Below are 28,000 nucleotides of genomic sequence, written 5' to 3'. Positions count from 1 at the left end.
CAGAACAACACAGGGCAGCAGGAACCAGACAAGTGCTATCAACATCTCATGGCAAATGGCACAAACAAAATGGCTGGATAAAGCACAAGCCATTCCAATGAGGGCAACCAGGGAGAGCATCTAATTCAGGCCATTCACAAGGGGAAATCAGCTACAGGAGCAGTTTGTTACTTAGCCCTGAGGGAACAATTGATTTCAACTTGGAAAGAAAAGTTTGTGTGCTGCTCTCCCTAGGAAGACAACAGAGGAAAGTTTCCTGCCATGCTCTGACCTCTATAAAAAGTCTGAAAGAACACGTGTCATTAAATCCAAGACACACTTTTGACAGGGAGCTCTCCTGAGACCAGTGGCTGCTCCATTTGCTTCCTCTGGCTTTGCCCCAGGCTGCAAAACTACTACTCTGCCAGCACAATTACACACCAGCGTGGGAGATGGAGGGGCAGCATTACCGGCCTGAACAGCCTCAGCTCAAAGGTGATACAGCCCAGTCACTTCAGTCCTCATCAGTCTTCACTCCCCCAAGCAATAGAGAACGGGGCAAGTGAGGGGAATCCAACACATACCAAGAGCAGAGTGATAGGGTTTACAAAGCAGGTGAGTCAGTTCAGGAATATCACATCCAGATTTGGACAAGGATAAAACCCACATGAATGGGAGCAAATGTGGAGTTACGTGTGACAGGACACTGGACAGCCCTTCAGGCTTCCATGGGTTCCCAAAAAGGGCTGATAACACTTAAGTGCTGGATGCAATGGCCCACTGGGGGGGCACAAGACAAGAGAAGAAAAAGGTGGTCTGGAGACACACACAAGACTGGCAGAGAGGGAGTCAGACACAATTTATCAACAAGTTACAGACAAACACCTTTAACCAGTTTGGGAATAAAAAAATATCAACAACTTGAAAGACAAATTGAAAAATTCTGCTTGGAAAAGGAGCACACAGCATGAGATCACAGGATTCAGCAGACTATAAAATAGGAAATGAGACTTACGCTTCTCCCCCTACAGCTACACAAAACCCTCCCACATAGATTACAGACACACTTGGCAATTGCCTTCCTCCTCCCGCCTCTCCTGTTATGGACAAGGCAGAGCAGGTAGCTGCCTAAATGCAGAGAGGATATTAGATAAAGCATCTTGCAAAGCCAAGTGTGAAATATTAACAACAGGAGGCAATGGGTTGAGTTTTTATGCAAGATCACAAATTTGGTGCTTAGAGCGCTGGTGATGTTCTCACACATTGGAATCTCAAAGTGCTGCTTGTTGAATGTTTCATTTACAAAGATACTGAGGGCTACTGGAAAATTTTTATCAGTTCTGTTATTTCCTGTATCTTCTCTAACTTCTCTGGTTTTGTTCTTTTCCCTTCCTGCAACGCTAAGAAATTATGCATGAATAAAAAGGTTGTTCTTTCCATTCATCTGGCAAGTTTTAAAACAATTCATACTCTTAAAGCAGGCACTCTGCAAGCTGTATTTTCACACGAAATTACCACAATTGTGAGCATTGCATCCGAATCACTGGATGCATTTGTACACAGAATTATCCAGTTTGCAGAGAAGTGCAATAACCAGGCAAGCAAAATGGACATGCACTGCTCAGCTGAAGGGAGTACTTGTGCCCAAGCTGCTCCTGGCCATGGGCAGGTTTGGTTTTAGTTGGTGAAACAGGTCACAGATATCCCTGGTCACAAAAGAGCTTCTTTCTATCCAGCACATGCAGCACAGACAGCAGCATGGCTGCCTCTACCCCACCTCAAAGTTGCCTTTGGAGGAAACTGCCTCTAATTCAGCTTCCACAATAGATTTAGACCTTGTTTATCCTGCTGTCTTAAGTTGTCCATTAATGCCAGCTGTGGTGGTAGCGGTGTGGAAAGGACATCTATTCAACACTGGACACCAGGCTCCAGGAGTAATGATCTCTGCCACTCTGGAGCACAACTGACACCTGCTGTCACAATCTTGCACAGAAAAAAAATTGCTCTGAATATCCAACAAGCAGTCAAGGAGAAACATACAAAGAGGGAGCCTAATAGAAGGTACAGGGCTTCTTCCCTCTTTGAAAGGGCCTTGGTATTACAGGGGCAGCGAGGATGAGGGGGAAGAGAAAACATTCAACTCAATAAGCTCTGTTATCTGCACATTTTTACTTGGATAGCAGCCGAGACTCTGCAACTGAACTTCATCTTCAGCAGTTTCCTATTGACATCCCTGGTAATCATATTTTCCCCCAGGCTCACATGTCTGAGCTGGTGATTAGGGCAAGAGCAGCAACAGAAGTGCTCCTGGGCACTAGGAAACACCAAAGGAAAGGAACTGCCTGAAAGGCATTTGGGACCACAGTCCCCACTGACATGATCACCAAGAAGTTTGTAGACATCCAGCACAGAGTAAGCTAAAATTAAACCCAACACAGCAGGACAGAAGAGTTTCTCATTTCAAGGCTGTGCCACAAATGAAAGTCTGTCCTCAGAAACTTCTGGAGACAGAGTCAGGCAAGCCAGTATTGAAGTGCAGTGAAAGGTAAGAGGTGTATTTTCAGCTAACAAACCAGCAGTGCAGTCCCTCATCTGGAGGCAGTGGATGGCCTTCGAGTGCCACTTTGTCCTTGTTGGGCTGCAAACAGCCGCAATGCACCTGGCCAACATTAGCTGTAGCTGTTACATTTATGATTTTATGGCTGATATTTCCCCCCCACCCCAATTGAGTTCACTGTCTGAATGATCACATCTGTTTATGTTCCACAGACACCTGCGTATCTTGAGATGACAGCAACTCCCTGAATGCTGTAATCAGTTATTTCTCAACAGAGGAATTGCCAATTTGGTAAATAAAGCTCATTATAAAAGAACATGAAAATGTATTACAGTTGCCTAACAGAGAAAATTGCCCAGAGCCGCCAAATAATCAGCCCTGGCATGACAGTGTCCCCCAATTTAGGGCAGCTGAAATAATAAGATGCAAATTACTTATGCCAAGGCAATGCTGGACAGGGGCAAGAGGAAAATGAGGAAGAGACAAAATACATACTTTTCTCTTCAGACCAATAATAATTTCAAACCTAGTCAGGGACAGACCTTGCTGCTCTAAATCTCTGCCTGCAGAGTCAGAAGTTCTGTGACAAGCAGATCCAAAAGTTGGCATGGCAGCAGCAGCAAAAGCCCACACAGTCCTGCTCCAACAGATCTGAGGGCTCTAATTGTCCTACTTTGTTTTGGAAAACTTGCTCTTCCTCACTGGGGGACAGCAAGTTTGACCTACACAAAGATGCAGAGCTGGAATTTTCACAAGATCTGAGGCTAACAGAGATAAGCCATGCGTAAGCAAACATCACTTCTGAGGATGAAAAGTGTTGTGGCATCAGCTCTCAATAAGAAGGAAAGGCATTTTGTTGCTTTAATGAAGATGTAAAGCACTAAGTTGCTATCTAAAGAAAAAAGAGACGAAGCAGAATGTAACACAGAAAACAATTCTCAGCCCCCCTCATCCATTTTCATAAACACTGCATTAAACTCTGACACGACCTCCAAAAATCCATGTTCACATTCTTCAAAAACTGTCAGATACAGTCAGAGAGGACAGAGGAAGCTAATGCTGCCAGACAGAGAAGCTCTACCCAGAGAAAAGGAATCAGGTTACAAAACTAGACCTGCTCCTCTGGTTTGCTGACAGGCCTTTTGCAATTCCACCACACCTTCCTCTAGGAGAATAAGATTCCAGGTGTACCCAGATTCCTCCATTCCTCAAGCAGCAAGCAGAGGGCCCAACATAGAGCACAAGAATGAAAGGGATGGTGGTTTATGGCAGACACAGCAGGAACTGTACACAAGAGGTCATGGAAAGAAAGATAACTTGGGCTCTGCAGCCAGCAGGCAAAGGTTTTTCCAGTATGATTCCCTACCACGAGTTCCCTTCAGCCAGGACTTTGCAACCAAGTACTTTCAAATAAGCCAGTCATCCCGGGACCAAAACTAACAAGTTTTGTGATTTATAAACTGTGACTTGAAATACTGCTACTCCTCACACACATTTGGAGTTTTTGTTGGCATTGGCAGTAGGCAGAAAACAGCAGTTTACAAACTCATGGGACTGAAAGTATCTCACAGCACACAGTGACTGTTAAACACTTTATTGTTTAGGAGGGAACCTTGGAAGAGAAGGAATGTGCTTGCTGCTATAACCAATGGGAGCATGCTAGGAACAGTTAATCCTAACAAGCTGCTCAGGGTTACTTCCAAATACTTCAGACCCCTTCTCCAGAGCAAACAAACAGAGGCAACAGCTCTTGAAACTCAGATGTAGGTTGGTGAAACCAAAGTTGGGTCTGGGTGAACCAGGTTTATGTTGGGGCATGACTCCAAGCTACAATATGTGCTGAAAGCACCTGGGACCAGCACAATTCTTTACATCACAAAAAAATGAAAAGAAATTATAGCATTCCCCCCCTCTTGGGACCCTTCTCCCAACTCCAGAAACATCCACCGAGACTGATACATGCAGGCAGTTAGAAGAGGAATCATGTTGTATTGTCTTGGTCATGGAGGGCAGAAGGCACTGGTTTGGGTCAGTGTCTGTCCAGGATGATGGGGCTTCCAAGGGCGTCTCTGCTCCTTGTCCACTGCTCTTTGGCGGATGATGTTTATCCAGAATTAACTAACAGCTCCTGGAGAAAAAAGGAGACAAAAGAAAAAGGCAGCAAGCTAGTTATGCAGCTCTTGACATGGGAATGTTGTCATCAGAAATGAAAGAGTAGCATTGGCAGGGTGAAAATCCCACATAAAAATCATCATGTTTCACCTACTGTAAAACACAAGATATTTATGGGGAGAGGACTGTGGAAGCAAGAAATCAGCTCATGATAACAAAGGTAAGGCTGGTTCTGTGATCAAGAACACGTGGTCAGTTGCAATGATCAGGACTGTATATCCATTGGCCTCCAGTGGGAGAGAACAGCTGTGGCTCCAGGTAAGCCTTGGAGCAGTGAAGTCACAGGAGTAAGTGTAGCCACACACTAAGTCCTGCCTCAGCAGGACACAGGAGCACTTGGATTAGCTGCCATCAAACACATAGACACAGACACATACACTCCCCCCACTCTCTCATCCTGGAACAGGATCAATATAAGAGCACCGGAGAAGTGAGAAGAAAATGGGGACTCAGAGACCACCCTAACTCCTGACATATCTGACAGCCTTTATGCTATTAAGACCTGAACCCTCCTAAAATTCAAAGCAAAATCACATCTGCTTTGTCCCCACAGAAACCTACTAAGTGGTACCTCCTCAGATCCTGCAGGTATCTGCATATGAGCTGTGATTATAAGACAGAAAGCTTCCAATGTTTTTAGGATGGAGATTTCAAAATCTGCTGTGGTCTCTTCATATTTTTATCTTATCACATCTATAAAGTCAAAGAAATCAAACCAACAATACCATCAGCAGTGGATGAGAATACACATGACACCACTGTAACACCCCTCCCCCTGAAGATCTGAGAAATCAGTGTTGGATCCCACTCCACAACGTGGGCAATCAGCTCTCCTGCAGCAGCAATGGCATTGTTGTGTCAGCGCTACAGGAACAGCACAATCACAGAGGGCAAGCCCATCAACAGGCTACTCCCTTCTCGTGCTCTGCATACAAGCAGGTCCCTTCTGCAGAGCAGACAGTACTGATCCATGTTAAGAGGACCCAGCTAAAGCCAACTAGAGAAAGACAACTGAACACTTCACTGCATACAGTCTCATTGCCCATTTTTATTAGGGCTGTATTTCAGCTCAGCTCTACTCTCCAGATATTTGTTTTTCTGAGGAGAGGAGCTGTGCTTTCTTCACTGTGAATCAGAATGGAAAACATCACAAAACAATGATGCTAGCACTGTCTGTCAGAAGGTGAGGATGTCATTCAGGCTGCTTCTGCACAGCAGGCTGATATTGGCTGATATATGGTCAATGTAGACTGAATATGCTGGCCTTGAATCTCCAAAGACAGCCCCATCTCTGACAACAATGAACTGGAAAAGCTTCAAAGGACTCAAGAATAAAGAGAAAATTGTTCACCAAATTATTAAGACAAAGGTTATGTAGAAATCTGACAAATGAACCATCAATAATACTCTACTGACTCTAATTTTCCAGGTAATTTTTCTCATCATTAGTGACTTAAAAGTTATGCACAGAGCAATATATTTTAAAAACTCCAACAGCACTCACTGAAATTGCAATGAATGAAGCAGTAACAATTCAGGATCAATTTTGCAATGAAGTAATTTGCTGTATTCACATTGTAACACTTCAGTAAAGTGTCCAGGAATGCTACATTTTGTGAAAAAAAAAAACCAAAAACCAACATCACTTCTGTGGCTACTTGGGTTAACCCTTCTGTGTTCTGGTTAAACCTTTTTTTAAACACTTTTAAAGAATATCACAGTTGGACAATTTCATGTTTAAAATCATAACTACATATTTCAACCTCATCTAGTTGCAGGTGTCTCTATCCATGGCAGGGGGGTGGAACTAGATGATCTTTAAGGTCCATTCCAGATGAAACCATTATATAATTGATTCTATGATATTTTTACTTATTTCAGGAGAAAATCAAGACAGCCAGTTCATAACCTCAATGAATTCTTTCCAGCCTAACCTACCCACATACCAGGTATGCCTATGGGTCCAGCCTCCCAGAACTGATGAGCTGAGAGACACCATATCTCTAAGACTAAACCCACTCTTCGTCCACGTTTGAACCCCCCTAGCATTGCAACCATGCCAGCGCAGAATTGGCACCCCTTCATTTTGTTCCAACCTGGAATCCTCTCTGAAAGATGGTACCAGGTTGCTACAGCACTTACCTTGAGCAGAAGGAGCCAGTAAAGGGAAGGAAGAACCTTTACCTCTTCTCCATGCCCTTATCATTGCATATGCACCAGACAAGGTGAATATGCAACAAGTCCAGGCAGTTTGGAATTGCTGTTCTCACATGACAGGATAGTCCCAATTAATGGAGTTGAGGCTCAGACTGAGAAGTTTTGATGCCTCCTCATAAAATGACTGCCCCACAGTTGGCATTAGCTGGTCTCTGCTGCAGTCTTAGAAGAACAAGTCAGGAGATGAGCAGCCTTGGAGAGTGCACTGCACCCCCACAGTCTGATGAGAGGGAACAGTGCCCTTCTTGCATAGGGAGGGCACGATATTTTTAATGCCACTGCCAATGCAATCCAGGTAGAGACCAGATTCCAGTCTTGAGGAGCTCCAGCCCAGCACCTCTACATATGAAAATAATGTCCATAAAAAGGCAAATTCCTCACAAGCAAAAATAGGAACGGCAATCAGTTCAGTCCTGACAGCAAGTCCAGCTGGAGGGCATACAGCACTTGTTTTCTTCCATGCCTCTCCCAGCAAATGGGACCTTCAAGCCACTAACTCATGTTCTTCCACCACTGTGGCACCCTGCTCAGGAGCTAACTGCAGTCAAAATGGGCTGCTTAGCTGACACAGCCTGCCACTTTGCAGCCCCTGTGGGAAAGCCAGTAGTTTTCCAGTTCTGGTTCCAGTTGAGTGAGGAGAAAGGGCTGAGCTCTGCAAGCAGATCTGCTCCACAAATCCCACCCCTGCTGAGAAGGGAGTCCAGTCAATGCCAATGTCCTTGTCCTCTAACAGAGCTGAGGCCTTGGTACCCAGCACCAGGGCGAGCAAGTTTCAGCAAGATTTTCTAATGCGCCCGTTCCTCTGTCCTGTTCCTTCTTTCTCAGTCTGCGTCCCAGTGCAGAAGCTCGGGGCTGCCTGGTGAATCTGCAGCATCCTCTCCACCTCCCCCAGCAACTGGCCAGCTCTGGGCCTCAGCTCTCAGCCTTGCTGGAGGCTCTCAGCCAGAGGAGGAATCTGCCTCCTTGAAAAGCCAGACCCTGAAGAACTTCCTCTCTCAGTGTTTGCCAGAGATGCTGTTTGCCAAGCCTCAGCTGTGTTAAGACATATTTATTTAACCAGCCGTTAGTCTCACAGGGTAAACCCTGCAAGTTTCCTCCACCATGTGCCTTGCCTTTGTTTTAACATCCCCTTAAGCAGTTGCACTGCAGTGCTCACACACATGGGCACTGTGTAGCTATGAAGAAATCAGAAAGCAGATCCCCATGATAAATGACTTGGTGCATTTGGAGTGTCAGTGACAAAGTAGAAATTAATCTCCATAGTTCCTAGTTCCCTGCCGTGTGCAGGCAGCTCTCAACATCAGAATACCTGTTGGCAGACAGCAGACCTCGGCAACGTGACCGCACAACTTTTTCATCTCAGTGTGGAAAGTAGCACAAACAAAATACAAAAATCCTGACCTGCCCTAAGATGGGTGTTCAAGGCCTTTACACTGGATGAGGCATTTGTTGCAGGGCTATTAGCACCCCAAAGCACTGCCAGGGACATTTGAGTCACTTTGGTTTGATGTATGCTGTAGGTATTTTTTGGTTATGTGCAATTTGTTCTGTTACACTCAGAGTATTGGCTATTTTGTGGAGCAGCTGTGCTGACTAATGGATCACAGCACTTCTGTGCCATATAGTTATTGCACAGAAAAGCCTCTCTGTCTCTCTCATCCTTCAGGAGTCCAACAGTTGCTGTCCTTGGGACTGGAATAAGGAGGGCCGGGAGCATGCCTGGCAGCAACAGAAAACATTAATTCAAAAAGCTATGAAGAGAGTTTTGTTTTCCTTCTTCTCTGCACTGGTGTTAATAGTTTTGCAAAGCAGGGAAGTTCACCCAATGACTTCTTGGCTACTTCCCCAGATGGTGTCTTCAAAGTTGGCTTGACAGCAGAAAAGACGCTTTTCAAAAAACTCACCAGATGCATTGTCAGAACACCCCAGAAAGTGCTTTCACGTGGAAGTCTCCTGGTCTACATACCCCACCAACAGAGTGCTAGGAACAGAAACAGTCTTTCTGGTTTCCTCCTCTCTCTCCTTTGGCTCACAGGAGCCTAGACACTACTTGCTTTGCTCTGCCTTGACACCTCCCCATTGCTCTGCATCACCCGAATACAGTTATTTACCAGCACAACTAATCTCCAGCTGTTCTGAGACTCACCTGTTTGTTCATGCATTATAACATTGATTTCCTCCAGACAATTGTTCTGATCATTGTTCTAACTCGCAGAGAGCTCCTGTCATTAGCCTTGCTTAACAGGAAATATTTTGCCACTGACTGAGCAGCTCTGCAGTCAGCAGACTGCATAAAAAATCATCCTGGCTGGGGGGCTGCATCTCCCTGCTGAGCTGGTAACCCCCGACGTCGCAGTAGGGAACAAGCTCAGTGCTTTTGATTTTGGACATGTGCTGGAAAAGAGCGGAGCCAGGAGGAGCAAACACAGCTCTGCAAAGGGCTGCTGCTGAAAGGATGACTGCTAATTAATCCACATACAAACCGAGGGCAGTTTTTGCTCAATCGATGTTAATTGCATTTAATCTCATTCTTGCCATTAAGAAAAGCCACCGGGCCAGGCTGATGTCGCTAGCGCCTGACATGTAGATTCCACCCACGTTTGGGAGGCAAGGCAGGAGGAGAAAAGTAATGGAAAGAAAGGAATAACCCTTCCTCAACCCCTTCTGCATCACTGCACAATTTCATCTGGTCTGTTCCATTATTTAAACAATTTTTGTTTTCCAATAACATTACAGAGGAGCTCAAAGGATGAAAATCAGACATAGAGCATTTCACTACTAGTTATTCTTGCTCTCCTGGGTACCAGCTTAGAGCTTTGCTAACCTGCACAGCTTGGGCTGTTGTGCTTCTGTAAAGGACTGAAATACAGAAAATCGCTTATGTGAAGTGGTGTTTGCTTTTTAGTCCTGGCCTGATCCCAACAGACCTGCCAGAGCCCCTCAATATGACCTACAACTGCTGACTGCCACCCTCCATCAGCTCTGCTGAAATTTTTCTCCTCACCTTGCTACCGAGCACAACCCCAGCATGCACCAAAGCACACTGAAGCCTGTCTTTCTCTAACATAACACAAACTAGTATTTGTTATTAAACAACCTCTGACCAAATTTCCCTTGTAAGACGGAACATTTTTGAAGCCTGAACTTCCCAGGTAAGCTGACAGTGCATCCACCAGTGATCTGGCTCTGATCTGGGGACTGTGTATCTGCCCAGCTACCTGCTTGGGAAATGGGAACAATACTCTTGCCTCTGCAGGAATCAAGCCTGGGGACAGAGGAGCAGCTCCTGTAGCAGAGGAAGCCCAAGGTGGCAGATTTCATGACTACTGGCTTATTGCTTCTGTGAGAGCCTTGTGTTTTTCCAAATCAGTATCAAGAACAATAATAATCAAGCCCAGGCTCTGTCAGTGCCTTTCCCCCGAGGCAGCACACAACGCTTGCCCAAAGCCAATGCTGCAGTTTATCATGGATTTTCTTTATCCCTCAACAAGTGTTAATCCCAATGCCTCTCGCTGCATGAAGTGGACATATCACAAGTGCCATGAAGGACTGGCTGAGTTTTAAGTGCTCTGAAATGGCTCCACTAGACTTGGTCAAGATTGCTTTAAAATCATTTCCCATTAGGACTGTGACCCTCTCTCTTTACAGCCAGTGTAATGACTGTATCTCAGAGGAAGGTAATTACATCCCACAATCTGTACACATCAGAAACTGCATGCTCCAAACACGACTGTGCCCTTCTGGACTGAGTGGTAGAAGGCAATGCAGGAGGGAAGGGAGATAACACTGGACACCCCTCCATCCTGCAACTAGAGTCACCCCGAGTGTTTTGCAAGCCTGTGGATTAGCCCCTGGGAGGGATAAAGGGATCCAGAAGGCACAGAGTGTTTCTAAAGCAGAACAATGACAACTTGTACAAATCCAGCTCTGGTTTTGCGAGGATTAAAATGAACTTCACCCAACTGTGAATATCCGCTTCCAGAGCCAAGAGGAATGGAAAACCATTTACTGATGCAACAGTATTTCATTATTTCAAACCCTAAGCCCAACACTTCCAAAAATTAAGGAGAGGCAGCAGTAACATTATTTGCTGGGGGACACTGGCTGCAGGGGCTTAACTGCTGAACTGCCAAGCCATGCTCTGGGTACAACGTGATGAAACAATAGACACAAATATTGGCAACTTTTCTATACTGTCTTTCCTGCTCTTGCTAACAGCCTCCAGAATAATCAGCGGGAAAATAAAAGGAAAAAATAACCCCAGAAGCCAAGAGGTTTTGGATTAAGTTGTATAAATGACCTGTTACCTCCTTACACAAGGAAGAAAGAAATGCAATAAATACCTGCAAAGCCATCTCAGTATCTTGGATTAAATGGATTACAGAAATGGAAAGTACATGATGCAAGATGTTATAAAACAAGATGCCAGGGAAGTGCAGGAATTTGAATCAGGCTGGCAAATGATCCCTGCAGACTATTGAGGAAAATTAATAGAGAGAAGGGGTAGAGAAAGGACATGGTAAGAAGACTGACTGATGAACACTGCTGTTAGGACGTGTAAATTCAGGATGTCAGACTTCCTCTTAAATCTACTTCAGTCCTGGAACAAATATAGCAAATCCTACAGTGCTAAAAAGCACTGGAAGTAGAAAAGTCAGATGTGGAAAGCCTCATTTCAGGATAGGTTTCCCCTGTGCATCCCTCAAGATTGAAGTTTGTGACTTTAATTATTCCTGGAACATTGTGTATATAGGGATTCAATGCAGGGATTACTAGCAGGATCCTTGTTATAAGTGCCACTTCTCAAACAAATTACACTTCACTGGATGTCAGCAACATACACAAGAAAACAAATTAGATAAAGGCAGCAGGACGGCAAGATACAGGTCTGGTGCAAGGAAATTTCACAAGGTCACTCAGAAAAATAAAGGCACTTAGAACTTAAACTCCTAGGACATTTCTAATTCCCCAGTGCATTAAAGCTCCATGTGACCCAAACAAAGCCTTCAATACACCAGTGACTCCATGCAACCTGAGACCAAGCCTAGCTGAGACATGCTTTATTCGTGAAGAAATGCCACCAGGGAGCAGGTGGAGGAAGCAGGAGACAGGAGCAACCCCAGTTTTCCTCCCAGATCCTAGGGATCATCCCATCCCATTCTGCCTGTTCACAGCCCCACACACACAGATGGGAGAAGCCAGGGAAAGAGGATGTAATTTTGTTTGGAGGCAAATATAGCAGCTCCTTGGCTATAGGCTTCTTCACAAGCTGATCCCAGATTTGCATACTGCATTTTGCCTTTCCAGAACTCATCCCAGGATGTATTACTAACCTGCACTAGTTCTAATGAGCATGTCTTTAACTCCAGAAATTCTCATGAAGACGGAAGCACAGGAAAGTTGAGTCCTTGGGTAGAGTGCAAAGAACAGCTGAAAACACTTCACCTCAGGAACGGCACTGTGCCTCTGAGATGGAACCTCAACGATGGTTGTTAAATTCTCGTACTGGGGATTTCACCAAGTGCTTGCCAGTGTTACTAAACCCTGCAGTTTTCTTGTGCACTCCAGGAGGGTGAGCAGTGCCTGGAGTGCATAAGCCAGTCCTAGGCTCTACTGTCAGTCACCTCCCAACTTCTTCCAGCAGCTGAAATAAATCCCCATCTCAGTCTCCCTTTCTGTACTTAACAGTAATGCCACTTACCAACCACACAGAGGTATGATAATTATTCACCAAAAGAAGATGCTAAAGAAATGCAAAAATTCAGTTCTCAAGGGATCCATTCCTCTGTACAATTTGCATTTAAGCTTCAGAGGAAATCTGGTGCTTTATATTGTTCCTTTCTGTCTTACTTTAGCAGGCTCCTGCTCTGGATAAAGAGAATTCCTCTTTGGGTCAGGGTATCATGTCCTCATTTAAAGTATGGCTCAATCCTGTCTAGTCTGGCTTCATACACTGAGAATGGAGGCAGGCAGAGACTTCTCCAGATATCCTTTTTCTATGCCTAATTCTATTTTTGTTCAGTGATACAGTGAAATTCCACACAGAAGTATTATGAGCTTGACTGGCTTTATTTGTTTAACACTTCACATTTTCATTAAGCTGTTGCTACTCGGCAGCCAGTAATTTTATTTGTGTGATAGCTGTATTCATCTCACCCACATGGGTGTAGATGTCGCTCTCCTTTTCTTCTGGCTGAAGAGGCAAAAATCAGCAATGATAGAGTCAAGAGAACACAGGGAATTCTCAGGTCTGTTTGCAGATAGATATGAGGTATGACTTCTACCTGTTTTTGTGAAACACCTCCCAAAGACTAGGGGTGCCTACAGGTAAAATTAAAAAGAGGAAAAAAATTATTTTGGAAGAATACCCTCCCCTACCCAGGTACAAACCAGAAACTGAAATTATTTCAGCAGAATCAGCCCATTTGACTCAGCACTGAATTCCCCTTATTGAAACTTATTGCTGACTGAGCATTTACAGTATTTGAGTATCAGATTGTAAAGAATTAATTATATGTCTAACCCTTGCCAATCTTCAAGTATCTTTTAAATATCTGGTCCCAGGAGCTGCAAGACCTGATTAGATCTCAAGGAAAAAAAGTCTGGTTGGCTGGCCCTCACCAAGCCCCAATTAGACAATCTTTCACCAAGTTCAGACAACCAGACAGAGAATCACCAACCCTTTTGAAATGTTTATGACTTGAACCGAGACAGTCAAATGACTGAGCCACACCTCTTGGACAGGTTTCAGAAGCCAAGAAATACTAAACATTTCACTGTGCCACTCCCCTTTGACAAGATCAAGGAGCAGGGAAGCACTGGGTAGGGAATCTGCAGTCTGGGCTGGAGAGCACTGGCAGTTCCCGCTGGGCATGAGCCATGGATCGGAACGGAGAGGCTGTAACAGACTGCGAGGCCAGAGACGTTCAGTTGTGAGATTAGATGGAGATGCCCAACCACAGGCACACCCAGGCAGCACCTGTGGGAAGCTGCAAGCTCAGCTGCCCTGAACATGGCACTGTCACAGTCAGTCCCTGGGCAAGAGGGATCTGCTCTGAGTAGCTGCCTGCTGGCACCCAGCTCAGGCAGTGCACTTCAGGGACCAGCAGATAAAGTGTCCTACAGCCTGAACCATGGATCTGAGCAAACAAAGGGGAAATGGTGAACACTGGGAGATGCATCTTGATTTCTCAGTGTCTCCTCCTGAGTAAATTCTAAATCTTTCTTTCAAGATTAAAAACCTTTACCAAGTGAAAAACAAGCTCAGCATTTCTCTAGCTCCATCCTGTACCCATCCCTCTTCAGAGGACACCCCGGCAGAATACCAGATGCTGGAATAAGCCACAAAAGTCCTCTAAATAATTATCTCCTATCACCTCCTCTGCAAATTTATAGTCCTGCATCTGTGTCAAGACAGAGACCTGCTTCCATCTGTCTAAAATCCATTCTTTACAGAGGACCTGAAGGTGGAATGTTTAACGTTAGCATTTGAAAATGTATTCAGAGACTGGAAAAGAAAGTGACAGTTTTTAAGTGTGCTGTTCAATTGTCTTGTGGACGCTGCTCAGGTGGAGGGGGAGCTTTGTATTTTTTTATAATATGACAAATGATGCCAGTCCCATCTTGTAATTTTCCTTACTGTGCAGCATGTCTGCTCATGATAGATACCAGTGCAGCTGCTTAGGTGTCCCTTTATCTGCTTGGAAAGTATTGTCTGTTTGGAAGCAACTCAACCTAAAACAGCAGCCCCAGAGGGTGAGAGTGAAGAAGAGGGAGGGGGGAGGGGGAGGAAGAGACAAGGGAGTTGTGGACTGGGAACACATTCATGCTTCTCCTGTAAAGGTTCTGGAAAAAAGCAAGCATCATATTTAGTTTTAGCTACATCCTCTCTTCCCCTCTCCTAGACCATTCTTTTCTACTGTCACTCAACATCTCTTTACATTCTCTTCCCACAAAGACCCTACCACTAACATACATTTAATTTCACACTTGCAACATGTGGAAACAAAGCAAGCCCTAAACTGCCTTCTGCAAATCTGTGCCAGCACAGAGGAGCCTTCAGGTCACAACCTGAACAGCTTGCAGTTTAAAGGAACATTTAAAATAAAAACAAAACACATAAAGGAAAGAGAGGGGGAAAAAAAAGGAGGAAAGAAAAAAAGAGGACAAAAAAAAAATATCAAAGAGTATTTATACTTTGTGTTTAAAGAGATTTTAAACAGGAACTTGCCCATTTTCTGTAACCAGGATTATAAGAGAATAAACTCAAATACTTTGTCCTTCTGCAGAGCCCTCTGAGCTGAATTTCACTCTCTGCAAAATGGCCAATATAGAAAAAAGCTCATAAATCCCTCTGACGTAACTTCACATTACTCTTGGGGAAACAGAGGCAGAGACAGATTCATTAATCCAAGTAAATGAATCCATGAAGCAGTCTGAATTTCTGAATCCCCATAATATCCCACACTGGAAACAGCACCCAGGGTCCAGCAATTTCCATGCCATGTTGCCTGGCACAAGCAAAGTAAGAGACTTGAACAGATAATAATGTTTTTAGAAAGGAAAAGTACAGTTATTAAACCACACCTGCCCTAGCCAAGCAGCAAAACTCACATTTTGTTACTTTAAAATACCTGCCATCATTTCACTCATTGCATCATTAATGCCAAAGACCAAGGTCACATCTGTAAGATGCTGCCTCAGAAACCTGCTGAGTAGCAGAGAGCTGCACAGCCTGCCTGAACAGGTGGGTACAAATTCCTGTGGCTCAGCACTGTCAGAGTTAGCCTGCTGGTAATACTCAAGGCTAGCAAGGTTAGGGTTGGTCTGATCTGCCATCATTATTCTGCAGCCTGGGCATATCCTGAGAGGATCTTGCTACAGGCTGGTACTCTGACTTACCAAGTACAGTTTCCATGTGTGCACAGAGAAAGAGGGTCTTACAAAGCTGTTTAGGTAGTTATGTGTACACAAAGAACTTTATAAGACATCTGTGTTAAAAAATTTTTAAAACTAGCACCAAATTAAAGACTTAATTTTTAAGACAAGGCGATGTTCCTTAAAAATCATCAGGTTTTGAGGTTTTTTTTTGTTTGGTTGGTTGGTTGGTTTTGGTTTTTTGTTTTGTTTTGGTGGGTTTTTTGGGTTTTGGGTAGGTTTTTTTGGTGGAGTATGGTTTCTTTGCTTTGAAAATAATAAAATTCCACATGTAAGATGGTGTCAGATGAGCTCAAATTGTGTAAGGTAGTTTTCAGTACTGTGACTTAGAACAGGAACTTGCATTCAGGAAGCTCAGTATTTATTGTCTCCCCAAATTTAAGTTGATAGAAAGAGTGTCTGCTCCCACAGGCAGAAAGCTAATTTCACCATCTCTTTTCCACAGTCAGTCTCATTCTCACACGTAAATCCTGCTAACAGCTACCAAAGCACCACCCTGCATGATGCTGACCAAAGACTCCCAAGCACAAGGCCCTGAACTACACAAACCAATCCTGATCCCACTGCTGCCTGCCTGGGAAGGAAACAGTGTGCTTGCACACACACTCCCCCCAGCTCAGCCAGCATGGGGAGGGACAGGAGGGTCACTTGATTTGCAGACAGCTTTTCCATTACTTACTGCAGCGTTCGAACAGCCAACCTGCTCCCCCTTCGTCTGCTCTGTGGTGGCCATTTCTCCAGAGCTGCCCATCATTTCCTTATCAAGTAGTAAAAACATAGGATCACTAGAGACACAGCTCAGCCTTGCTGAGATTTCATTCTCTCAGCGGGTTGTAAATGCCCCTATAATGTTGGCTTTTTTAATCTTGTGTTATTACCCGCGGCTGCCATTCAGTCTGCAGAGAATAAAGCGCCCAGGCTTTCAGGACCCACACAATGGTTCTGTGCATTTGCCAGCGGTTGGGCAAACAATAACTCTGTGTTTCAGCTTTATTGGAAACCTTTCTGTTGTGGGAGGCTGGCTGCATGTGTCCCTCCGCTCAGGCGACGCAGCAGTGCAAGTGGGTGCCTCTGAATTCATCGGTGATTTAGGAGCACGTGCCTCGGTGCCGGCCCATGGAACCAACCTGAAAGTGCACAGGCAGCTGCATCCTGCTGCGAGCCCAGGAATGACACACACAGACCTGCAGAGCCAGTTGGTCTCCTCTACATCAGCTGGGGAGTCCCAAGCTCTAACAGGGCCCCTCTGTGAATAATTACGTTCATCTCCGTGTAAACGGTGTTGCCAGCTCATAGGGAGGTGTGATGATATATGACATAACTGTGAAAATGTCAAAACACCGCTACCCTGAACCATATTCTTTACAAGAAATCTTGGCTTCCACTTGAAATTAAAGATCCTGCTGCTTACAAGAAAGGCTTGAAAGCTGGAACAACCGAAAAGCACAAATTAGAATGCAAAGAAAATTTGAAAAATGCAGGGCTCTTCTAATTCAGGGAGACTGATTGTTTTGGTCAGCTCATTATTGCTTGCAGGGGACACTGCAGATGTGTGAACTCTTAGAGAGCTGAAAATATCCCTTCACTCAAGAAAACAAGCCCTGTTGCAGACTCCTCACATACTGAAAAGCTAAGAGGAAAGTCAGAATATCCCACAAAACCTCAAGGTTTACTTGTAAAAACATTCAGAAATACACTAGGGTTATTTCATTTATCTTCTGGTTTTAAGCAATTGACTCACATTCTCACACCCATTCTGTCTAGGCAGGAGGATTAGTTTATTGTATTTTATTTATTCCTTCCTTTTTCTTTTTTTCAATAAAAATACAGAACTAAAATTCTCATGCACTTATAAAACTTAGGTACAACTCTACAAAACTAGGGCAATAGAAAATGTGCCAAATATTTCAAGGCTTGGCAACAGTGAGCCTGCCTGTCTCTCTGTGGCAGGAGGAATGTCTGTCTGTCTCAGCCAATGTTTCTGAGTAGGAATGTCTCATCCTGATAGCCCATGTACATATAAAACACCTATACTGTCAGCTCTCCAGGAAGAGACCTTGACATTTTGCAGAATACCACATCCCAACCCCCTCCTCTTCTGAATAGCAGCAGAAGGCAGAAAAAAAACTGGTAGATGGGAAAATGTAAGAATCAGGTGCTGCCTTCAGCAAGGATTAAAGTTAAAATGGAAGAGGTAGTGGTGAAATGAGCACAGCCAAGTCACTGGAATTGATACACCAAGGAACCAACTTCCAGGTTTCCCAAACCTATGGCCACAGTTGTCCTGTCCCACTCCCTCTCCTGTGGGCCAAGAGAAGAGAGAATTTGAAGGGGAAGAAACCAAGGCTTTGCTGTCTTAAACAAAATAAATGAAAGGTGCATAGTTTCAGGAAATATTGCATTATTGTTGTGGTATTATGTGCTTCATGTACCTAGTGAGAGAAACTGCAAGGCTCATTCTGAGCTCTCACCTTACAGTAACTGGGCTGGCACAGGCAGGTGAGCTCTGCTCTCTGTGGACGCAGAAACGGGATTGCAATGCTCTCTTCCTGAAAAGAGTAATGAGGTGCCCAGAGAGCCTGCTGAGGTGTCAGAGAAACTGATGCTGATGGACTCTTTGCAGGCCAAAGACAGATTAAGAATAACACAATACCAGCATAACAGCACCTTATCAACATCCCCGCGAGTGCTAAGAAGTGAATCTGAGCGAAGGCTGTGACACCTGTCTGCATCACAGCCCTGCTATTACTGCCTTCCGACTTCCCGCACAATCCAAGTGTCCAAATGGCTTTGAAGCAAGAAGCAGCAAGACAGGAAGGTGAATCTGAACTCTGATCAGCTGTCTGAAGAGACAGTATGAATACCTTACATTTCAGTAACACTTTTCATCCATAACGAATCCGAGACATCCATTCAACCTCCACACTCCAAACCACAGAAGTAATATCTGCCCAGGTAGAGATGGGCAAATAAACACAAGTTAAATGACTGTTCAAGGTTGTCCAAGGACTATGAGAGACACACGTCTAGCAAGTAGATTACTCTTCCCTTTTGAAAGGCACACAGACACACACGCACAGGGGATTGAAACTGCCTAGCCAGGTGTGGAGCCTGCTGTGATCAACACAGCTTCACTGAGCAGCAACTCTTCTCCATGCTGTTTCACCGGTGCTAAAATGTAAAAAAGCAAACCTTTATAACAGAGTTCTTTCAAACAGCTGCAAAGAGGTTTGGGGATTTTGCATCTGGGCTAAGTTGCTACAATCTACACATCTTATTTGTTTGCTAGTTATTAAATTACCCACAAGCCATCAACAATTCAAGTCTCTCTCTGAGAGGCAGAGATTAACTAGGAATTGCTATGCAGAAATGCTGCTCATCTCTCTCTCTAGTGAGATCAGCCTCATGATGAGTTGCGGACATTTGGGAACAAAGGTGAGCCTTTCTGCAAGAAATGAGAGGCACAGAAAGATGGGAAAATGATGCTACAGGGAGAAGAGGATTTATTTGCAAGGCAAGAATCTATCAGGAATAGTTTCACACACACACTGCAAGCCACGCACTGTGACCAAACACACTCATGTATCTGGAGCACAGGAAGCTGCACTTACGTCCAAGCACTAATGCAAATGACATTTTCTGTGAAAGACAATGAGGCCAGTATGTAAATACTAATTTAACAATCTAGTTGACAAAGCCTCAGCTGATCTATAAATAGCAGGTTTATTAGCAGGTGATGCTGAAGGCAGCTATCCTGGCTCCATTTCCCACAATTCCCCATGCCATCTTGTTTTTATTGACCCCGGAGACACAAGGACTCTTAACTGTATGCAGCTCACTCCTCCACCACTACCTGCAGAGTAGCTACAAACACTTGACAACACAATACATATTTATCAATGCCCTTACACGACAAGGATCCTGCAACACCACGCACACAATGGCTCCCAGTGCTCAATTAAAGAGAGCAAATGGCTTAGAAAAATAAAAGAATCATGCAGCCTTGCTTTTAAACAGGAGGAGCTGGTCATTCAGGTGCCAACAGGCATTTAGGGAATGATTGACACAGAGCCAGAGCCAGGCACTGTCCATCCACATTTACACTGTGTATTGGCAAACTGAGAATCTAGGACGGCAACACCTTTAGTAACTCAAGGCCACCAAAGAAGCATTTTACCATCTCAAAACAAGATGTCAAAATCCTAATCTTTTTATGCTTCATGTTTCATTTCATCAGGAATTATTATTTTATAGTACATAATAAAACTTACAGCTCTTTACCACCTCCTCAAGCTGCACATGCAGGAGTCCCTTCTTTCACACAGGCACAAGACAGCTATTTAACAGCAGACAGCACCACCAGAGCCTAGGGCCAGCAGGCAAGAATACTGCATCCTGGTAAAATTGCTGTGCCATTTGGAGCAACACACCAGCACTACCCTAACTGCAGCATGGTCGGCATCCATGGAAACCACACGAAATATGATGTTTTAGGCTATTCACATGGATTTGTAGATATTCTCCAGGAGTGTTCTAAGGCTTCAGTCTTCCTCTTGCTGCAAAGAACAGTGACAACATACTTGATGAGCTGGGCTTGTAAATAGCGAGATTGAATTAGAGGAACAGAATAGACTTTGTTATCCCTTCCTCCCACTTGCTTCAAATTTCTAAAGAAACCTTCCAAACACAAGAAGTTGCTGTGTATTTCACGGCCATATGATAAGCAGGAGTAAAAAATTAAAAAAAAACCCACAAAATCAACACTTATTTTTTCATAATGTCCATCATATTCTTACAGCTTGTATAGTTCAGGCTCCAGAGTCTATCCTGAGAGGGAACTTACTGTGCCCAGCCCCTGCACCAACGCCAGCAAGGGCAGAGGCTGCTCGTGACTGGGAGGCTCACGCTGCAGCCAGAGCAAAGAGCCCTGGTACATCCCCTGCCCCACTGCTGCACCCTCACTTCTCAACACTGTCCACTCAATGAGGTGACAAGAGTTTCCAGAACACTGATTTGGTCTGCCACAGCTCAGCAGATCCGTTCCAAACGATCGCAGTGATCTGTGCCAACGGCAGCACGGTTCCCTACGGAGCGGTCTTTGGATAAAGGACTGCTCCTTCACTTGCCTTAACAACAAACCTTTACAGTTTGGTTTTCTTAAAGTTTTATTAAACACAAGGGTTAAACTCATATTTATATGATTGCAAACCTGTGACAGTCTTACAGTTTGTTTTTAAGACCACCAAGGACTGTGAAAAAGTAACTTTACTAATTAATAATTAGTAATTTTCTAATTCTAATTAGTAAGTTCACTTACTAAATTGTCTTTTGTTAATGAACATACTTCTCTTTTCTAGTATTTATAGAAATGATATAGAGGAGCTTGACTTAGCTGAAAAGAAAGTTAAAATAAAGGTGCTCTCAGAAATTCTGTGGAATTTAGCAAGAGATGCGATACATTACAAATAAAGAAATCAGTAGTTTTCATTAATCAATTAGGAAAAAACACAGTATAATAACAATTTGCAATGATCTTGACAATATTATTTAATAAAACTGTCATAAATCTAATGGCAGCAGACACAAGTACCAAAGAAGAATTGAAACATTTTACATAGTTCAGTAAATGTAAGATGCTGCAACAAGGTGTCAAAACAGCCTTCCCAAGAGAATCCACACAGTTGCTGTTTCCTTTGCCTTTGATGTAAAGCTGCATGTAAACCTGTAGTGCCAAACAACTCAAAAGAAGCTTGTTCTATCCCTCAAATCTCTGCATTTCCTGTAGCTCTGGCAAAGTTCCTGCTTCCTTTGGCTGCTGTCTCCTTTCTGATCAGCATATCCATTGCCCAGATCCTTGATTCCACACCCCAGCCAGTTGTATTCCAGGAGCAGTTAGCAGCCAGCACCCAAAGAAAACTTTAACTAAGTTTGGCTCTCTCTGAAGCAAATTTTGTGCAACTGGAGCACAGATGAAATCCAACTTATCCAGAGTAATTCATTCTCCACACTTGTTTAAGCATGGTCACTCACCGAGGACAGACTGGCAGCCTTCTCTGTGGGCTGTGGATTCCACTGCACTGCCAGGAGCTGTGCTGAGACAAGTCCACATCACACGTCAGTGAAGATGGACTGCACCCTTCAGCTCTGGGATGAAAAAATCAAACTGCTAGATAGGTTCTCTTCCTTGCTGGATACACTGATTTTTAGCAACGGGAAAAGCCAATTAAAGTTGATAAAGACACATTCTCTGCTGATTTTTCCTTACTGCCCACTGCTCAGTGCTGGTATAATGGATAATGTTCTGCCTGTGGGTGTATTTTCTAAGATCTGTCAGTTCTGACAGCATTTTGGCACCTGGATAACTCAAGATCTATACTGAGGGTCCAGGAATGCACTATTTCTCAGTAGCTGATGGGTACATTTTTCAGCAAGGCTTCCCTAATTAAAGGGCTGGAAAGAGATGGGATCAAATTGATAGGCTTTGCAGTCAGATGTTTTATGCTTAGTTTGATGAATTATAAATCACCTTTTGCAACTTTCAGAACACGTGAGAAGAACACGTAAGAGAAACTACAGCAATATGTCCAGAGTATCACAGTGTAATTATTTATTTTCAAATTTTACCTCAGTCCCTATGGCAAGGCTATTAAAGACATACTCAAGAGGAGCAACGCTCATTGAAAATAAAAAATAAAAACAAAAATAAAAATATCAGAAAGAGAAGGGAAGCTTTGAAATGGGATGCTGCTGGTCTGGAGGTACTCCCACAAGGAAGTGTTCTGCCCCAGGAGGGACAGAAGGTACATCCCTCCTCCTCCTTCAAGCATCACTCTGGGCTGGGAACACCACCTGGAACTGAGTGCTCAGCTCAATCAGCCACAACCTCTGGCAGACCAGCAGGGAGCTTTGCCTTGTCCTCAGCCATCACAGCCTTGTGTCAGGGCTAGAGAAACCACTGTCAAATTAAATACTTTGACTTTACTCCCTGTAAAACTGCATGGAGACAATGTATTCTGTTCTGGTTTCGTTGTCTCTGTCAGAGCCCCTTCCCTCTACGCAGTGAAATGCAACTCCAGAGAGGCCACTGGCAAGACCTTTCAGAATAACCAGTTTGTTCTGGTTTTAATGGGATCCTTAAGTACTGAAGTTCTCTTTTTTTTGCAGGGTGTGTGTGTCTGTGTGTGTGTGTGTGTGTGTGGAGAGCAACAAAAAATACCCCAAACCAGGATGTGAGAGCCTGGTATCCCAGTGTGGACATTCCAAAGTGCCTTGCTGTCAGTGGTGCTCAGAACGGTGCAGACTTTAAACCTATAGAGAAGATAGCCACAGAGTAACCATTTGGAATAGGGGGAAAACAGTTGGTAATTTAAACCATGAAACCAAAGAAATACAATACAAAGCAATCAGGATGTGAAAAGCACTTCCAGGCACTGAGAGGTTAAAACAATTATTTGAACAGCTGGGAAAATTAAAATGGTAAAATAATAGCTACCCTTCAAAATTCTACAGATGCAAAGAGACTCTTCAATGAATAACTGATAAAGGGGAAAACACATTTTAAAAGAGAAACTGTTTCACGCATGAAGGTCATATAAGTAACAGCTCCTCTTAAGAACCCGGATTTCCAGGCTTGGCAAGAGATGAAGAGCTGAGGTTAACACAGCAGCCTTTTACCTTGAGGGACCTAGGGTAAAATCCTAAATACTTTAAGTTACACAAGAAAGTGACTTTGGGCATATTCCTTCTACTGTTTTTTTTGGAAAAAAACCCCAGTCTGTTCCCCACTGTAGCAAAAGCAAGGTCGCAGGAGCATGCTGGAATTGTTGTAGCAGTTTGTTTCCTTTCCCAAGGAATTCTTCCAGCCCCAATGACTCCAGCAAATGGTGCAACCAGAGCCACCAGTTAAGGTAGTTTAACTGCTGTTATCTAGGGCCCCTCCAGATAGATAACCTTGCTCTGGCACGAATGTGGTGATATGTGATTTTTCAGGTAAAAAAGACAGTCTGTAACAAGTAGCTTTGCTATTCAAGAAAGGTCTAACTGGAAGAATAATGCCAGTCAGGACTGCAGTGTGTCAGCCACGGTGTACACAGTGCTGCTCATCAGGATAGAGAGACACATCCAGGGGACCCACAACTACAGCAGAGCCATCTCCAGGGCAGGGAGGAGCTGAAAGAACACAGCCAGGGAAGGTTTATCTGCCACTTGGCTCCAGCTATCCCTGTAGGCAATGGATCCTTTCTCTCTACTAGCTATTTTAAAACAAGAAATCAAAAACTTTCAGCAAGTAGAGAAAAATTGACAACTGAATATGCAACACTGTAGAGAAGAAATCGGTTGTACAGTGCCAGCTCTTGTTTCCATTCCTCACCCACCGCAAATGCACAACCTCTTCCACATAAACACCGTGCAAAATGTTAAAAGGACAGCAACTGAACACACCTCATCAGAGTCCAAAAACATGGATCCTTTGGCAAAAAAAGGCAGAATCAGAAGGCCAAATCCATCCACCCCAGCAGTCAACTCTTCTATCATTCACACATATCATTTCACCAGTCTGCAACTGGAAAGTCTTAACTCTTACTTTTTTCTTTCTATCTTTTACTTCTAAAGAAATAAATTAGACAGCATAAACACAGATCCTCCTGCAAGAAGACTTTTTCTCCAATCAAAAGCAGTTTTTCCAGGATGATTTGGGCATTTCTGAAGGTCTAAGATATAGCCTCCTCAGCCTTTTCTCTTCAGAGTAGAGCCTACTACACTCTACCCTGAACACCATCAACATACTTCAGTTGACAATCATCTGGTATTGAGTCCTGATGCTGTCAGGTGTCTCCTCTGATGGATTAGGCTGCTCATTAGGCAAGGATACTAAAAGAAAACATGAAGGCAATGAGCCTGCAACCTCCCCTATACAACTTGCTGCAATTACCTTGAACCCTTAGCTACTTACACCAGGTTTGACCACTTTCAGGATCAGAAGTGTCCAACATGTAGCAGAAAGGAGTAGTTGTGTCTATGCCAAACCAAAGTAGCCTGTGCCATAGAAAGTAACACAGCTGACAGAAGGTTTTCAATAAAGGTCTTGATCTTCCTGTGGTCCCGAAGGAATCTGTGACACATTTTTACAAGAGTCAGGGCCCTGGTATTCTGCCAAGCTACATACATTTTGTCTAAACTGAAATTATGATTATAGTTTTAATTCAATATGCTCTCCTTCACTTCTGATCCTAATCTGCTGGCAGGAGCTGTTGGACCAGTAAGCACCTGCTTTTTTTTGCCCTTTAGGTGACTTCGTCACTGTGCTGCCTGAACAGATGCCAGCAGCTAGAGCTGCACAGTAAAATCGTTTAGGAAGTTCACCAGCTGGGTACAAAACCTGCCCTAGCAGAGCTCTTAATCCCACTGGGAAACCTGCAGATCCATCTCTGGTACCTTGTCGTGGCACTGGTTGTGGTAAGAACATAGAACTGGAATACCTCAGCTTGTCCCTTCACTGTGCCAGTTTGATGACCAGTCATCGGTCTTTTACTTGCCCAAGGTTAAACAGCATGCTGCGAAGCTGCTGCATAGCTGGGTAATGTACTCTGGGGTTTTTCAGGGTTCAAAGAATGAAAAGAACTGAAAACATTCTGACAAAATGAAAAGAACTTGAGGTAGAGAAAGAAGGTGTGAGGCTTGCAAAACACGCACCCTTTCTATCCTTCTTCCTTGGGGTCTCTGATTCTTACCCATCTTTCCTGCAGTCAAAGTCCCCTGTGCCAAGCAGCTTTCATGTTCAGTGAGGAGTGCAGGAGGAGCAGGGAGATGCAGAGGATTGCACTATGTCCTTATGAGCTTCCAGCACTCAGAACCCAAAGATTTCTTTTGCTCCTCTGATCAGCCATGTTCAGATGCATATTTAAAAATAAGACAGACACTGAACTCTGTCTTGCCCCTTGAGGGAATTGCAGCCTCCTCCTTCCAAACCGCCTGTTCAGTGCTGCAGGGAATAGGCAGCCTGGTGTCAGCTCCGATATAGGTTTTGAAATGAAAGGAATGCAAACGAAGGGGACAGAAGAGAGGTGAGGAGGGAGGGAGAGGGTGCAGAGACACTGGAAGGAAGCAGGTGAAAAAATGAAGACAGAGGGGAAAGGAAAAATCTGAGCTCAGACTAGAAATAGGTAAAAGAGAAGGAAGGAGGAGGAAGAGAAGGCAGCAAACCCAGGCAATAGCATATCTCTAGCTCGCTTGTTCAGACTACAAGAAAAAACCTACACATGGCCAGAACTGCTCGTGCTAAGTGGTGAGGAGGAGATAAGTGAGCCACACATAAAATATATGTAAAATATCCACAGTCTGAGTTTTAATCACAGAACATCACAGAAGAGTTTTAGAACAATTTGCTTTGCTTCTAGCTTGAATATTTGCTGTGCACTCTCCTGATCTCATAGGGACCAACCTCAGTGCCAGCATGGCACTGCAACAACCTGGAATTCAGCACACCACAAAAAAAATCAACCAAATCAAAAATATAATGGATAAAATAACTTGGAAGTGCTATACAGCACTTGATTCTGGTGCCAGTGAGATAAAATGGGGATTCCTGAGCCTTCATGTTTCCACATCTTGCACAAGAGGGTTGGCAATTGCTAGTATTTTTAAGCTTAAGAGAAGGATTCCGAGCAGCAACCTCAGGGAAACAGGTTTAAAAACCATAAAAAGATATCGTTGGTCTATTGAAAAAAACCCAAACAGATAATCAAGTGCATACCTAGATGTAAACTTGCAAATAAGAAATGCCAAGTCAGGAATCAGGAGGGCAAGCTCTTACAGCTCTACAACGTGCACTTCCAGAAACTCATTGGAATTTCAGTGGTACTTGAGAAATTCATGCCAAGATCAAGAAATGCTTCCAACTGCTGATTCTGAAGCAATTATCAAGAAGAGCACAAGCCTTGCCTGAGGTGAAACACACAGTATGGTGTAAACCTACCATCCTGCTGTCAGGATGGACCAGGTACCATGGTACACACAAATCAAAATTGATGTGGCCAAGGAAAGCACCAACAGAGAGAGCAAAGCAAAAACCAAAGATCACAAGACAGGACCTAGATGAACAGTTACAGCCTAGAGGCTTATGGAGTAGTTCAGAGCCACTGAAGAAATTCTCTTGCATACCTGGCTGGTGGGTCCAAACATCAGTTGGATCCAAACCTGCTGGGAGGATTAACAGCTACAGATTAACACATAATCCTTATAACCTTTTATCCACATGTCAGTGTACCAGACATCTGTGCTTTAGAAGACTCTTCTCAAGGGAAGGTGCCTACTTCAGCCTTCAAGCACCACAACATCCCTGCTTTATGTTGTCCCTTAAGAAAAGCTTTTCATAGCAGCAATGAAAGCTTTTTGCACAGAACAGCTGGAACCAAAGTCAAAGCACAACGTGGCAGTTTTCTTGGCTGAACAGGGATGCCATCAAAGCTGAGCTTCACAGGAAAAAAGTCTGTATTGACAAAGGTTTGAGACAGTGGTTCAAGAGTTGAAGGGAGTCAAAATTGCAATTGGCAGGATTTTCAAGAGGAATATTTTGAACCTTATCCTTCTGCTACAGCTGGCATTCAGAAATTATCTCCCTTACTTCTTCCCTTTAAATATTTTTTCCCGTAACACTTATCAAAGCCACCACCTTCTCAGCAGGAACAGTCAGGACTTGTCAGATCTCCCCAGATGCTGAGATTAGCTAGCTCTCCTCTCCATGTGGGAGCTCTCAGATCCCACAACTTAGTGAGGCAAGGATTTGGACTTGGGATTCAAGTTTTCATGAGGGAATTTCTGTTATTATAGCAGATCTAGTTCCAGACACAGCCACTGTGAACCATATGACAGGATATGAATCCTCTTCTGTATATTCCTTCTGTGTGATCTCCCTCTTCATTTCTTCACACCCCCCTTTTCTCTACAGTATTGCAGCACTTCATTGATTCAACACAATCAACAAGAGAGCATGAAGGCAGAGGCAGCTCTCAGATTGGAACAGCTGGTTTTCTTGATGGCATCATGTCCCAAAGAGAGGTAAGGAATCACAAGAAAAGAGACTGCTTATTCTCAACAGCAAACAACTCCAGACCAGAGAAGAAAGCACAACCCTGCTGA

At 43.9% G+C, this 28,000-nt stretch overlaps 1 protein-coding gene across 6 annotated transcripts in view; it reads right to left on the bottom strand.

The window, feature by feature from the left end:
* Positions 1-4,114: 4,114 nt before the first annotated feature.
* Positions 4,115-28,000, bottom strand: part of CHCHD6 (coiled-coil-helix-coiled-coil-helix domain containing 6) — a 110,363-nt gene continuing 86,477 nt past the window's right edge. For all 6 annotated transcript variants that reach the window (XM_088061854.1, XM_088061857.1, XM_005522068.2 and 3 more), the window contains one exon: positions 4,115-4,664. In XM_088061854.1, coding sequence (XP_087917980.1) covers positions 4,641-4,664 — 24 coding nt within the window. In that variant the 3' untranslated portion in view covers positions 4,115-4,640. The remainder of the gene's footprint in view (positions 4,665-28,000) is intronic.

The sequence above is a fragment of the Pseudopodoces humilis genome, chromosome 13, assembly GCF_049639895.1.
Source record: "Pseudopodoces humilis isolate 2021_Gansu_Grassland_sample_001 chromosome 13, ASM4963989v1, whole genome shotgun sequence".
NCBI classification, from domain to species: domain Eukaryota; kingdom Metazoa; phylum Chordata; class Aves; order Passeriformes; family Paridae; genus Pseudopodoces; species Pseudopodoces humilis.
The sequence above is the reverse complement of the archived record's forward strand: the minus strand, read 5'-3'. Positions and strand labels throughout refer to the sequence as shown.